This window comes from Mustela nivalis (assembly GCF_964662115.1).
Source record: "Mustela nivalis genome assembly, chromosome: 9".
NCBI classification, from domain to species: Eukaryota; Metazoa; Chordata; class Mammalia; order Carnivora; family Mustelidae; genus Mustela; species Mustela nivalis.
Genome location: NC_139028.1, coordinates 86,119,232 through 86,134,994, shown reverse-complemented (window position 1 = coordinate 86,134,994; position 15,763 = coordinate 86,119,232). Strand labels below are relative to the sequence as shown.

Genomic DNA, 15,763 nt, shown 5'->3' with positions numbered 1-15,763 from the left:
CAGCTTGCTCACTGCCCTTCCTGGGGTCCTTGTGCTGGAGGATGTACCTAAGGAACTGACAACCCAGTGAGAAGGGAACAGCTTTATTAAAGGGGAGACTAGACTGGAACCAGCAGGGATTCTATGTCCTCCACACTGAATTTAAACCTTAGTCAGCCAGGAGGAACATTAGTCGTTGGTCTGAGCTCCTCTCCCCAGGCTGCAGGAAAGATACACTGTAGACCTGACTCCCCCCTCAGTTGTAGTAACACACAGACACCCAGGTGTTCACTCAGAAGCAGGAAGTAGTGGAGAGTGGAGTCCTTGTGTTAAAACTGGAGGAGGCTGGGTGGAGCCTCCTTGCCAGGATTTTGAGGGAAAGTACCTCCACCTACCAAACACTTCCCAAAGGGTGAACTGTTCTCTCAGGTCAGATGAGCTACTACTCCCTCCCTCTTCCTTGAAAGGAGGATGAGTTCAGATACAGAGATAAACTTGAAAGCTTTCTTTTAATACTCCCTGAGGGTGGGGGGGAATGAAAATAGTTAATTACTTAATTAAAAAAATTTTAAAACTTGTGATATTTGGGATATTATATAAGACATAAATGTTGCAGAGATGGCTTGTTAGGTCTATGAATGTCTCAGTGATTTAAAGTGCTTTATGGGATGTATCAAACTTCATGACAGTTCAGAAGGATAAATCAGAACGTGTGTTTTAGGCAACTCTAATAACATAGTTTTCTTGTGCTCTATAAACAGCATTTCATTTTTCTTTACTAATTTTAAAATAAAATAGTTGTCATTTGTGACATAACTAGCCTGTCAAAGCCCCTTACTAGAACATACAATTTAGTTATGAAATTAGTTGTTGCAATCCTAGTGTAAGTTTCACGGGATTTTATTGGATATGGCTTTGTATGTATTTAACATCCATGTGTTTTTGCTCTCCCTTCACTATCTTATTGAATAACCTTTGTCAGGTCAATCGAACATTTTGACATCTCAATTTCTCTAGATGAAAAGTGTGTATAATTATACCTATCTTAACCTTCTTCATCAGGTTGCCCTTGAAAGCCATAATGTGGGAAAAAATAGATGTATACATGCATATATGTACATATATAATTTTCAAAAGCTGTATTAGGACTAGGAAAGAGGAAGAAAAGGACCTCTTATTTATTGAAGGCCAGCTATGTACCTAGTAACCTGCTTAGGTACCTCATGTATATAATTTTACTTAAGGTACACCATGCTATGAAATCGGCATTAATATCCACAGGCGAGAAAATGAAATTGATATGGGTTTAAGCTGCTTTTTCAAAAAAGAACGGCAAGTCATGAACCCTAAATTAAAACCATAATTTATCTCATTCCGAGCCTTCAGTATATCAAGTACTTTCATGTATGAGACTCTGTAATTAATATATATATAATTATATAATATATATATAATATATATATATATAATATATAATAATATATATATGTGTGTGTGTGTGTGTGTGTATACACACACACACACACATATCCATATCCATATCTATATCTGTATCTATCTATCTATCTATATATCACTCACTGTTTGGGTTTACCAGATATTTAATAAAAGGAATTGAAGTGTGTTGTTTTTAAAATAGCCTAGTCCAATGTCTAAAATAGCTAAGAAATAGAAATCTTTTCAATTTGGTTCAGTTCAATTTTGGTACCAGATTTAATTATTCTAGATTAACCTTCTTTAGCTTTTCTCTAAATCCATAGCATATGAGAATAGGGTGTTTTCTAAATTGCCTTTTATTTCTCTCTCTTGTTTTAGGTGCTTTTAAGCCCTGCGAATATTTACTGGGAAGCTGGATGATCCGTCTTACTGTGTGGTTCATTTTCTTGGTTGCTTTGTTTTTCAATCTGCTTGTCATTTTAACAACATTCGCATCTTGTTCACCGGTGCCTTCCTCCAAATTGTTCATAGGCCTGATTTCTGTATCCAACTTATTCATGGGAGCTTATACTGGCATCTTAACTTTTCTGGATGCTGTGTCCTGGGGCAGATTTGCTGAATTTGGCATTTGGTGGGAGATTGGCAGTGGGTGCAGAATAGCTGGGTTTCTTGCTATTTTCTCCTCAGAAAGTGCCATATTTTTATTAATGTTGGCAGCTGTCGAAAGAAGCTTATCTGCAAAAGATATAATGAAAAATGGGAAAAGCAATCATCTCAAACAGTTCCGGATTGCTGCCCTTTTTGCTTTTCTGGGAGCGGCAGTGGCAGGCTGTTTTCCACTTTTCCATAGAGGGGAATATTCTGCATCACCCCTTTGTTTGCCATTCCCCACAGGAGAAACACCATCGTTAGGATTTACTGTAACCTTAGTGTTATTAAACTCATTAGCATTCTTATTAATGGCCATTATCTACACCAAACTTTACTGCAACTTGGAAAAAGAGGACCTTTCAGAGAACTCACATTCTAGCATGATAAAGCATGTCGCGTGGCTCATCTTCACCAACTGCATCTTTTTCTGTCCTGTTGCATTTTTCTCATTTGCGCCACTGATCACTGCAATCTCCATCAGCCCTGAAATAATGAAGTCTGTTACTCTGATATTTTTCCCATTGCCGGCATGCCTGAATCCGGTCCTATATGTTTTCTTCAACCCAAAGTTTAAAGAAGACTGGAAGTTACTGAAGCGACACATTACCAAGAAAAGCGGATCGGTTTCAGTGTCCATCAGTAGCCAAGCCGGCTGTGTAGAACAGGATTTCTTCTATGACTGTGGCATGTACTCACATTTGCAGGGTAACCTGACTGTGTGTGACTGCTGTGAATCCTTTCTTTTGACAAAGCCAGTGTCATGCAAACACTTAATAAAATCACACAGCTGTCCAGCATTGGCAGTGGGTTCTTGCCAAAGACCGGACAGCTATTGGTCTGACTGTGGCACACAATCGGCCCACTCTGATTATGCAGATGAAGAAGATTCCTTTGTCTCCGACAGCTCTGACCAGGTGCAGGCCTGTGGACGAGCCTGCTTCTATCAGAGTCGAGGATTCCCTTTGGTGCGCTATGCTTACAATCTACCAAGAGTTAAAGACTGAATTGACATGTTTGTAACTTTCCCCCATCAACCAAAATCACAGCATTTATAGACTGAACCCTAGTCTGCTCTTTCATCTGGGAAGCACTTCTGTGATCACTGCCTGGTGTGTCACTTAGAAGGAGGAGAAGGTGGCAGTTTATTTCTTAAACCAGACATTTTCAAAGAACAAGTGCCTAAACTGTCAATCGATGAAAAATGCAATGTCCAAGCAATGTGTGGTCTATTTGGAACAAATTTATAACTTGAAAAAGATTTTATGTATATCATAGCAATATAACGTTAGGTTTTCTTGATCCATAAGAAGCAAATTTAAACCTGTTTCAGAATTAAGCACAAGATGAAGAACAGCTGTTAATATTTTTTTAAGAATATTTGAAAATGTGATTTTATGTAACTAAGAAAAAGTCTTGCTAATTTTACCTAATGTTGCATCATTAATCTCAGGACAACTTACTGCAGGGCCAAAAAAGGGATTGTCTCCCAGGTAGAACTGTGAGAGTAGAAGAGTAGGCATTATCACCCAATTGCATTTTCGGGTCCCATCTTTGACATAATAGCATCATAAATTTTGTTTAAGTGACTTATAAATCTAAAACCTGAAGATGTTTTTAAAACAATATTAACAACTGTTAGATTTTAAAAGAATAGCTGAACATTTGTTTTCAGACATTACGCATCTCTTTGGTGCAATCACAGTGATTTTTTCCTCAATGTCTTGTGACCACACTAGGAAGAAGTAAAGGACTAATGGTTGTGTGGGTTTGGTAGATTTGGAAAAACTACTAGCTAATATGGGGTTTGAATAGCATCTGAGGGATTTGATGGCTCCATGGAATGTTCTCATTCATAAACAGTTCTTTAATAACATTGGCTGTACCAACATTATCCAATTTTGTTGGTATGTTATCTATGGATAGTTTAAATTATACAGAAGATAAACTGGTAAATTATTGTGTCAAGGTGGAAGAAATTGGGAGTAATTATTGACACAAAGCACTTATCAGGGTTTCTTAGTGAGCCAGATTCTCCTAAACCTGTGCTGTTATCTGGTAGCTTCCATACATTTCCCCCTTACTGTGATTTAAACACAAAAGAGCCTATGCAACAGTTCAGAAATTGTGTTCTTGTGAGACAAAACAAATGTGTTGTCAAAGAAAAAGAAAAAGGAATAAAGCTTAGGCCTATGTCTTTAACAATTCAAAATTTTACTTGATTCTTATCTATGGACTTTTGACATGTCACTATGTGGAGTCTTAAAAATTATAAATGTTCAGTGTGTTTTTTGAACAATATGCTAAATCAATAGCAAACCCACTGCCATATTAGTTATTCAGGATATACTAAAAAACATTAAGCTAGATTACAGTTTAATAATTAAACTGTATATACTGTGCATATAATGAATTTTTATCTTATGTAAATTATTTTTAGAACACAAGTTGGGAAATGTGGCTTCTGTTCATTTCGTTTAATTAAAGCTACCTCCTAAACTATAGTGGCTGCCAGTAGCAGGATGTTAAATTGTGGTTTATATACTTTTTTGCATTGTAAATAGTCTTGGTTGTACATTGTCAGTGTAATAAAAACAGAATCTTTGTATATCAAAATCATGTAGTTTGTATAAAATGCGGGAGGGATTTATTTACAGTGTGTTGTAATTTTGTAGGGCCAACTATTCACAAGTTTTTAAAGTTGCTATCATGTTTGTATATTTACACATCTGATAATATTAAATCATAACTTGGTAAAAATATGTAGCTAAAAGGTTTTTTTCCTCCGAAATTCAAGTCACTGAAAACTTTGCATTCATTTAAAATATAGAATAGCAGGTATATAAAATGTGTGGTAAATCATGCATTTACCACATTTATTTCTAGTGGGAGATACACTGTTGTAAGCTGTGTTTTGAATTATTAAAGTTCTAGAAATCTAGCACTCTATTTTGCCTTAATTTGTAACTAGGTATGTTAATGAATTTGCTTAATGTTAAAGTAGGCAAATTAAACTATTTTTTTAAAACATAGAATGTATTATTTGTTTCAGGGGTACAGGTCTGTGATTCATCAGTCTTAACAATTCACAGCACTCACCATAGCACATACCCTCCCCAATGTCCATCACCCAGCCACCCCATCGCTTCCACCCCCTCCCCTCTAGCAATCCTCAATTTGTTTCCTGAGATTAAGAGTCTCTTATGGTTTGTCTCCCTCTCCGGTCTCATCCTGTTTAAAGGAAGAGTATTAGAAGAAATGCTCAAAGAACACTGCTGATATATACAAGTAAGATTTTATTCTATCTTAAGTCTGAACCATACTCATGGGGAAAAAAAAATGTGAAATTTAAGAGAATACCATGAATTAGATCTTTATTTAAAAGCAAATGATTGGTGGTGGTGGTGGTGGTGGTAGGGTGCCTGAATGGCTAAGTAGCTGGTGCATCTCGATCTCAGGGTTGTGAGTTTGAGCCCTACATTGGATGAAGAGATTAATTAGAAATAAGATCTTAAAAAAAAAAAAAAGATTGGGGTGCCTGGCTGGCTTCGTTGATGAAATATGCAACTCTTGATCTCAGGGTTATAAAGTTCTAGCCCTGTGTTTAATGTAGAGATTGCTTAAATTAAAAAAAAAAAAAAAAAGCAAATGATTTTAAATCCTGCATGATACCAAATGTAGTCAGTTTCTGAAATGTTTAGATATAAATATTCACCATCATGAAGCCCTCATTTTACAGATATGAAAATAGAGGGCTTGATGAAATTCAAGTGAATACCTAAGGCACACACAACAAATTAGAAACCAAACCAGCACCCAGTTCCTCTTAACTTGAGACCTAGTTTTTTGGTTTTGTTCATTTGTTTTAAACTTAAGTATGTGTCTAGAATTCCCACAACAAAAAGTGGAATAGTGTAATTATTCCTCCCATCCCTTCAGCCTTCAGCCCAGGTACCCATCACCCAAATGTGGCAATTACCAACAGCACATGGTAAATCTTGTTTCATCTCTGCCCCATTCACCTATTTACTAACTCCCTCTAATCCATCTGCCCTTTGTATTAGTATTATATATTTAAGATTTATTTATTTTAGAGAGAATTTGAAGCAGACTCTGTGCTGAGCGTGAAGCCCAATGTTAAGTCCAAAATCCCAGGACTTTGACATGATGGTCTGAGCCAAAACCAAGAGTTGAAGCCAAATCAATTGCGCCACCCAGGGATACCTGCCCCTTGGATTATTTTGAAGTGAATCTAAGACACTTCATCTGTGAATATTTCAATATGTCCAGGGAGAAATTTTTAAAAGTTGCCTAATTTATTGCTACAAGGCTAAGTGGTAATGGTGTTACTTTTGTAACAAAGTCAGACAGGGATTTTTAAGCAAAAGTTACTCTTATAACAAGGTAACAAAGCCAAGAAAAAAAAGTTATCTAGAATATATATCATGAAAGTGAAAGTAAATTAGTAAGAAGTTACTAATTTAACACCCAAAAACTCAAGGGGAGAGGCCTTCTTTTGAGCTTATTTATACATTTATGTATAATTCTACCAAACTTGAGGGGTGCCTGGGTGGCTCCATTGGTTAAGTGTCTGCCCTTGGCTCAGGTCACCATCTCAGGGTCCTGGGATGGAGTCCCACTGTCTGGTTCCCTGCTCAGTGGGGAGTCTGCTTCTCCCCCCACCCCCTTCCCCACCCCTGCTTTCTCTCTCTCTCTCAAAAAAAAAAATCTTAAAAAAGTCTACCAAACTCGATTATGGCTTCTCACTCTCAGCAATGACAAGACACTAGAGAGACCACATGATTCAATTATGTTCACGTAGCAGCACCCATACCATGCATCTCTTTGCTTCATTATTTCCAGTGTTGCTATGGCATAATGCAGTAGTTGGTCATTTCAGGATTCTGTGGCATCAAGGAAAAGACATAATTTGTTTCATAAAACATTTTGAGGAGGTAGAGAAGTATATGACATTTTAGCTTCCTATACCAAGAGGCTAAAGTGGGAAAGTTTGGGAGTTTAAATGACACAATTTATCATTTATCGTTTTCTCTGTCAGGTCCTGTGCCAGAAACTTTATTAATGAGATAATATGACTGGGAGGTAGGTTATTTCCCTATGTTACAAAGGAGTAAGTTAGGACTTATAAAAGCCAAACAGCTTGTTTAAGAAGACCAAGTAAGAAATCACTGATTCAAATTCAGGTCACTTTTGGTTTTTACTAAGACTTGTGCTTTTTCCTATTTTGCTTCAGGTATGTCAGATTATGTGTTTTGGAAATAGCTTAAATTTACCTCCTATGAAGCCCTGAAGTGGCCCTAAGCCTTTTGATGCTATTACTGATTCTAAGGAGGTTCTCATAAATGGTTTTAACCAGCTATGCTAAAATTGAATAATTGGGGTAGAGAATGTAAACTAAGCCACTTTTATTTTTTGATTAATTTTATTACTCAGTCAAAGATTTCTTCCATTTCCATTTCCATTTTGTTCCTACTGAAAATTTTAACAAAATTAACAAAAAGTTAGCATTGCATTAAACCAGTTTTAACCATGTGATATTTTACTAACTATAGCTACTGCCTTCTGAATTGCCCTCGGTTGCTATTATTTCTACCTTATCTAATTCTCCTGTGTCACCTTTTGCAGATCTGAATTTCATCACGGACTCTATCACTCTGGTCAATAACAAAATGTGTGTGCTATTTTTGGCCTTTGTCAGTTTTCACTCTGATATTTCTACTAGCAATATGCATTATGACATAAATAGGACAAAAAGCCCTGTGTATTTACAACTGTACTGAGTTTTGTCAGCAGGAGTAAAGCATCCAGCTTTATTGTCTCTCACCTCTTTCTTGCTACCTTCATCCCTATTCCCAATCCCTGAGAGGACAGCGCTCCTTCCGAGGCCCCACAAATCATTTTTGTTCTGAATAAAATGGGTTACCACAGAATATTTTAATGGTATGATGCTACACCACAAAATCATGAACGTGTGACGGTAGGGTATTTTTCTCCTCTGTCTCTAGTGCTTCACAGAGGCCCTAGTAAACTAGAGGCTCAAAAGACCTCAAAATTGACACGCACAAACTAGTTACCCGAAGTTTCCAGGCAAACAAGGCGCTACCGAGCAACGGAAGATCGTCCCCGAAGTGCATTCTTGAATACACTCGGAAACTTGGACAAAGTTCGCTCTCCCCTCCTCATACAACATGGCTGCGTGCTGAAAGAAATCACGACTGAGCCTTATCACCCTGACCTCGTAAGGATACGGGGTTAGTTTTGGCTTCCGCCTCTTGCTCTGCCTTGCTCAGTGACGGCACAGTTCTAGCACAAGCACTGCTGCGCCACAGCAGACGAGGGACGCGCGCCCTCGGAGCTGTCAGCCGGGAGCCGGAGCTCGCGGGGGAGCGGAGAAGCGGAGTTCAGCTCTCTGGCAGCAGCGGCCCGCGGGGATGGGAAGGGGGGGGTGGGGAGCGGGCCGAGAGAGGCCTGAGCGAGGCAAGCCGCGGCAGGCAGGCAGGCCGGGACAAAGCCCTCGCGGCCTCCACGCGTCGCCATGGCAGCGCGGGGTCTGTGCCCGACCGGATAGGCCGGCCCGGCGCGCGCGGGGCCTGCTGGGAGCGCACGTCGCCGCCGCCCCTCCGCCGGTTTGAACTTGGCGGGCCCGATGTGGGCGGCTGGGCGGTGGGGGGCCGATTCGCCACCTTCCGACGCGCGGTCCTCAGCCGGCTGCGGGTCCAGGTCTCGGCCCTCCTCCGACTCCGTCTCCGTCCTCATGGCGGGCGCCCGGGGGCAGGGACTGGAGCCGGCGACTGTGAGCTCGCCGTCGCCCCCGCTGAGCTGCAGCAATTCCACCATGTCGCTGTTGTCTCCCCTCGGCCACAAGAGCTTCCCGTTCGACTACGACGATGGCGACGGGGAGGATGAGGAAGACCAGGACGAAGGTGCTCATGATTCACAGGCTAAGGTGGCGAGCCTGAGAGGAGTGGAGTTACAGGGGTACGTCAGGTAAACTCGAGGCCGCCGGCCGGTACAGCCCCTCTCAAGATTCCTTAGACCCTTCTAAGCACCTTCTGGCGGCCCAGCCCCCTCCCTGCCTCGCCTCAGAGGCCCTGCTGGCACTTCCTCCTGAGGTGCTGCTCCTTTTTTGCTTATCAAGAGTTGTGGGCCAGTGCGCACGCATGCCTACAGATTTTCTATGATTCTTAATCTTTTTTTTTTTTTTTTTCCCTGAGAATATGATTTCTACAGTCTCATTGTTTTTCAAGAGTTGTGGGCCAGTGCGCACGCATGCCTACAGATTTTCTATGATTCTTAATTTTTTTTTCCCCTGAGAATATGATTTCTACAGTCTCACCCCCCAGAAAAAACGTACCTAGTGTCAAAAACACAAAATTTTGCTACCATTTCGGGAATTTTGCGAGTATTCAAAAGTCAGATGGTGGACACCAGAACTCTTGTTCAAACCCTGAATACCAGAATTGATGACTGCGCCTTGGGAGTACCTGTAGTTGTTTTGGAAAAACCTGCTTGCCCGTGAAGTAGGTTGTAGTAAGCAGTATGTATACATTTGGGGTCATAAATGAGGAGCTGCAGCCCAGCTTAGCAATGTCAACCTCAGCATCCACAGATAAGGTTGGATCTGGTCTGTGCGCTCAAAATTAACAGTAGAATAGAAATCACTGAGTCAGAGAATGTTAGAGCCAAATATATTATTAAAATCACCCCAGTTTTTTTTTAATTTCTACAATTACTCAGCAAACATCTAGTCTGTGCCATATACTTGTCTAGATACTGGGGACCACAAACAAGATAGACGTGGCCTCTACTCATGAAATTAAAACCTAAATTAAGCTACTCATTTTACATATAACAAAACTGGCTCAGGATGCAGATAAAAAGTCTGATTCGAAGGCATATACCTAGTTATTAGCAGAGCTGGGTTTAGTACTGAGGTAAATAGATCATGTTCTCTCTTCCCTAGGCTACATGGCTATTACTGAATATATAGAAATAAGAACAAAGGGCTTATCCCTGCCGGAATAACTTTCTGAGACAGGCTAAGTAATGTAGGCCTCTTCTGGAATACAGTCATACGTCACCTTCAGAAAACATTTACAAGTTTCTGATTGTCGAGCTGTGTAAGGCGCAATACAGGAGATCTCAGAAACAGACCGGAGAACCTATGCTTTATGTGTAAGCAGCAACATAGCCCCCTTTAGTGTAAAGCATTCATACCCAGAGTGAATGAATGGAATATGGAACCATATGACATGACTCACACACAGTTACAGCAATGAGTCTCTTAAGAATGAAAAGTAAAAGTAAGTACGTTGATGGGAATGGAGATCAGTAAGAGTAACCAAGCAAGCCACTTGTCCAGACTGGTCGTAGCGACAACAGGCCTCTGATCAAACTGATAGTAGAACTTGATAGAGTTTCAGGAGTCCATTTTCATGTGGGTCTTTGTAGGCATTCTTCAGGATTGAGTTGGTCCCATAGATTTTTAAAATAATTTTAAGGCTTTGGAAAATATCTTTGAGTCTAATCAACAGGACTGAGCAATGTAGGTACAGTTTAGCAACCTATGGAATGATGGCTATCAAAACCAGAGCTCAGCTGCTGAGACCTTGCATTAGCTTCCAGGAGTCAAACTCCTAACCAAATAGCACTCAGGAGAAGAGCCAGACATATTTTTTTGTCTCACTTTAGCCAAAGCCCAAATGAGCTGGTAACATCCCAGGCTTAAGGCTGCCTTCCTTATCGCAACCTTATCATGGGTCATTCCTTGTGAGTCTAAGGGATAGGATATGGCCTGGAAGGAATGCAGGAGTTGACAGGCTTTTTGTATGGGAAGTGTCAGATGCGTATTAGGTGTTTCAATAAATATGTGCTGAATGAATGCCTGGTTCCTACTCCTAGAGAACAGATAGATGCAGTGGTTGTCTTCAAATGCTCCAGAGAACATAGCATTTCCTTTCAGGAAGATAAATGTTTACAAAATTTCATCAGGCATCTCCCTACCTCTAACCTTTAGTTGGCGCCCTTGGCAGTTTGGGGATGATGCCCACGGCTTCATCCCTAGTTGCAGGCCATGGGCATTCCCTCCATGGAGCAGGGAATAAACCCATGGCTGTTTGGGATTTTATGCCTTTTGTCCATTGTTCATCAGCCACAGAGATAAGCTCAGATATCAAGTGTGCATGGTGATATGAACTCCAGGTAGTTTATGTGTATGTAGAGCCATGTTTAGGGGATGCATGTACCTTCAAGTGTGTTGGACAGGACTGAGATGAAACTCACAATTGACCTCGGATGATGACAAATTTTTCTTGGAGTCTTTTATAATAAAGCCTCTGTTCATTCAGCTCTATCCTGGTTTTAATATCACTCTATCCATTAAGAAAACCATGCCTTAATAAATATTTTAGTCATAAAAATCTGCTTACTGAGCATCTCTTGATTATGGGTAAAGCTGTAGTGTATATGCTATACATTTTTTTAGTATATACGCTATCATTTGTTAAAAATATTAAGGCAAGGAATTTAATATTTGAAATGTCATTTTTAGAAGATTGTATTTATTTATTAGAGCATGAGCAGGGGGTGGGGTAGACTCCCCGCCAAGTGGGGAGCCTGATGTGTGGCTTAATTGCAGGACCCCAAGAGAATGACCTGAGCCCAAGGCAGACACTTAACCGACTGAACCACCCACGTCCCCCTAAAATGTCATTTAAGAAAAACAAACCTCTAATTGTGCTCTTTCAACAAACATTTTTTAGGGGGTTACTATATTCTATGCCCTAAGCTAGACTCTTGAAATTAAAAAAAAAAAAAATGAGTTAAAACATGTTTTCTGTTTGTAAGGAATTCATAGCCTATGGCAGAGATGGACAAGTGACAGAAAGCCCAAAGTACTCAGTCCAGATTTTTTGCAGAGTTTTACTATGAGGCAATAAAGATTAATGCCCGAGTTGAATCTTAAAGGGAGAGTAGGAATTAGCCATATTCCTCCTCCTCCTACTGAATGACGTGTATCAAATACTGAGTGCCCAGAATCTGTCTGCATGCTTTAACATAGATTGTCTCATTCAGTAGTCCATGTGAGGTAGCTTCTGCTGCTATTTCCATTTTATAGATGGGAATGAAGGCTTAAATAAGTTAAGAAATGTACTTAGCCAGGAGGAAGCAGGTAGAGATTCACCCCAAATGATTTATTCCCAAATCTAAGCTCTTGCATGGCTACATGTGGAGATGTAGGCATTTTGGTTTTAGATAAAGCTACAGAGCACAAGGGTATGGCACATTCATCAGTCTGCTTAAGTTCAACAAAACCAAAAGAGTCCAGATCAGCCACTGACATAAGAAGAAGCTGGGAAGATAGGCAGCAGGTAATTCATGGGTGTCAGACTGTGGAGTTTGTATTTCATCTTGTGCGCAAAGGAGCCACAGAAGAACTTTGAGGTAGGGAGTGACATGATGGAAGGATGCATTTGAAGAATGAATGTGGCAACAGTTGTGGAAAATGGTTTGAAATAAGGAAAAAGGTCAGTTATGTCCAGATAGTGGTTGTAAGGTTGGAGAAGAGGTGAATGGCTTGAGAAAATGGAAAGAAGTAGAATAGACATGACTAGGTAATCATGTGGGTGTGTGGGTGGTTAAGGGACTAAATCCAGACAGGGCACAGGAGGAGTCGCAGGTCCGGGTTGCTGATAGAGCTAACTGGATGGGTATTGGTACTCGTCACTGATGTAAGATTATAAGGCGAGGAGTAAAATTTTTCTTGGTGGAGAGGGTAGTGGATAGAGGGTAGAAGATGATTAGATTTGGTTGTCCCTGATTTATAGTTAAGTGGGGCAGTCTATTAGATGGCTGGAAAGAAGTTTGGAGCTCAGGAGAAAGATCTAACCCGGAATGACAGATCATCAGTACCTAGTGATAGTTGAGACTGTGGAAGCAGATAAAGTCTGGAGAAGGAAAGATGTGTATGAGAAATAAACAATACATTAGCAGTGTCTTTTTCCTCCGAGAATACTGACTGCAGGAGGGCATGGATGAATGAAGAAAGCTGCAGAAGAAAATGAGTAAACTGAAGCAACTAAAGCACAACTAAAAAGTTGTGCAAGGTGGAGGGAGAGGCATTTGGTGGCCTGAAGCAGGAATGTTAAAGAGAAAGAGGAGCTGAGTCTATAAACACCTGGGCCCTGAACAACCTTTCTTTCCTTGGGTCCTAATGGTCCGCTTTTGCTCAGTTTTATGAGGCTTGTGTATCTGGCTGAGGCCCAGTATTTCCCACCCCCTTCTCTTGAGCTTGTGTGAGTAGTTACTTTTCCGTGTACCTGGAAGAGACGGACTGACAGAGGTGCACACGGGAGATGCACTAACCAAAATGGAGAGTTGTAGACCCCCTGTTTGAAGAATGGGCAAAAAGGAGTCAACTAAAACATTAAGGAATACTAGAGCCATATTTTTTTGGTAACTTTATTTTAAGACGATTTCAAACTTAGAAAAAAGTTGAGAGTTTCTGGGGCATCTGGCTGACTCAGTTGATAGAGCATGGAATTCTTAATCCTGGGTTGTAAATTCAAGTCCCATATTGGATGTAGAGATTATTTAAAAATAAAATCTTAAAAGAGGTGCCTGGGTGTCTCAGTCATTAAGTGTCTGCCTTCGGCTCAGGTCATGGTCTCAGGGTCCTGGGATTGAGCCCTGCATTGATCTCCCTACTTGGCAGAAAGCTTGCTTCTCCCTCTCCCATTCCCTGTGTTTGTGTTCCCTCTCTTGCTGTGTCTTTCTCTGTCAAATAAATAAATAAAATCTTTAAATAAAAATTTTTCTTAATCAAATCTTTAAATTAAAAAAAAAAAGAATTTCTGTTCATCTTTCACCCAGAATTCTTAATTGTTAACACAACACATTTTCTCTACATATATACAAATATTCTTTTTTTCCTCTACTATTTAAGGGAGGAAAGGGAAAAGTCTGCTTCAGGATATGATTAGGGTCATGTGTTATAATTAGTTGTTCAGATAAGAGATTTTTAAGAATAAAAAATTCTTGTCATTGAGGCAAATGGACTGGGTCTGAGTTTTCCCAGTGGGTTTTTAAATAGTGTGATTTTAGATGATGAAGGAATTCCAAGGCAGTTTGATAGATAAACTAATTCAAATATTGGACTTCTTGTTCATGATTTTTTAAGTGTATGTTTATAGATAATTCATATATATACATTTATAAAAATCACAATATTGTAAATATATTATTAAATTCTGCTTTCATTGTATGGTTAAGTGAACGTATAGCCAAAGAGTTTTGAGTGCAAATGCTATGTGTTCTTTCTTTTGGAATAGTGTGGTTGAGTCAGAAGATCACCAAGAACAGAAACAGGAGCGCCTACCAGAAAGCAACCTGACACCATGGGAAGTGTGGTTTGTTGGCAAAGAAAGAGAAGAACGTGACCGTCTGCAGCAGAAAGCTCTGGAGGTAAAACTAGACAGTATCCTTCTTGCTTAATCTATGAGTTCACAAATTAGAGCTGCTATCAAAATTAAAATGTTAATGTTAAATGGCAACCAGACACATGAAAAAATGTTTGTCATCATTGGCCATCAGGGAAATTCAAATCAAAACCACATTGAGATACCACCTACACCATTAGAATGGTCAAGATTAACAAGGCAGGAAACAGCAAATGTCGGAGAGGATGTGGAGAAGGGGAATCCTCTTACATTGTTGGTAGGAGTGCAACTTGGAAAACAGTGTGGAGATTCCTCAAAAACTTAAAAATAAAGCTACACTATAACCCAGCAATTGCACTACTGGATATTTACCCCAAAGATACAGATGTAGTGAAAAGAAGGGCCATATGTACCCCAGTGTTCATAGCAGCAATGTCCACAATAGCCAAACTGTAGAAAGAGCTGAGATGCCCTTCAACAGACAAATGGATGAAGAAGATGTGGTCCATATATACAATGGAATATTACTCAGCGATCAGAAAGGATGAATACCCAACTTTTGAATCAACATGGACAGGACTGGAGGAGATTATGCTGAGTGAAATAAGTCGATCAGAGAAAGTCAATTATCATAGAGTTTCACTTACTTGTGGAACATAAGGAATAACATGGGAGGCATTAGGAGAACAAAAGGAAAAGTGAATTGGGGCAAATCACAGGGGAAGATGAACCGTGAGAGACTGTGGACTCTGAGAAACAAACTGAGGGTTATAGAGGGGAGAGGGTGGATGGATGGGCAAGCCTGGTGGTGGGTATTAAGGAGGGCACATATTGCATGGAGCACTGGGTGTTGTACACAAACAATGAATCTTAGAGCACTGCATCAAAAACTAATGATGTATTTTATGGTGACTAACATAACACAATAAAAAAAATAACCTAAAAAATGTTAATGTTATTATCCCTCAAAAACAAAAATTTCTTCATTTACTTGTTTGCTATGTCCATTTTAATAACTCTTATTGTAAAAATAATATATGTTCACTGTAAGAACATTTGGAAAATATAGCTAAGCATAATTAAGAAATTAAAATCTCTTATTTCATCACCTAAAGGTAACTGTGGTTAATATTATTGTATATAGCTTTCCAGATTTTCTTCTGTGTATATTTAAAAAAAAAAAAAATCTGAGGCACTTAGTTGGCTCAGTGGTTAAGCGTCTGCCTTTGGCTCAGGTCATG

At 39.8% G+C, this 15,763-nt stretch overlaps 2 protein-coding genes across 8 annotated transcripts in view; both read left to right on the top strand.

The window, feature by feature from the left end:
- LGR4 (leucine rich repeat containing G protein-coupled receptor 4) overlaps window positions 1-5,005 on the top strand; it is a gene marked incomplete at its 5' end in the record, with an annotated part of 102,942 nt that extends 97,937 nt beyond the window's left edge. The window contains one exon of the mRNA XM_082684224.1: window positions 1,795-5,005. Within this exon, the coding sequence (XP_082540350.1) occupies window positions 1,795-3,071 (1,277 nt within the window). The 3' untranslated portion in view covers window positions 3,072-5,005. The remainder of the gene's footprint in view (window positions 1-1,794) is intronic.
- Window positions 5,006-7,889: 2,884 nt separating this feature from the next.
- CCDC34 (coiled-coil domain containing 34) overlaps window positions 7,890-15,763 on the top strand; it is a 71,759-nt gene continuing 63,885 nt past the window's right edge. For 4 of the 7 annotated variants that reach the window (XR_014299076.1, XM_082684232.1, XM_082684230.1 and 1 more), the window contains exons 1-2: window positions 7,890-9,072; window positions 14,415-14,547. Coding sequence is in view for 6 of the 7 variants with exons in the window: in XM_082684232.1 (XP_082540358.1) it covers window positions 8,732-9,072; window positions 14,415-14,547 (474 nt within the window). In the remaining variant the exon portion in view is untranslated. The remainder of the gene's footprint in view (window positions 9,073-14,414; window positions 14,548-15,763) is intronic. The other 3 variants (XM_082684233.1, XM_082684231.1, XM_082684229.1) reach the window with 1 other exon arrangement.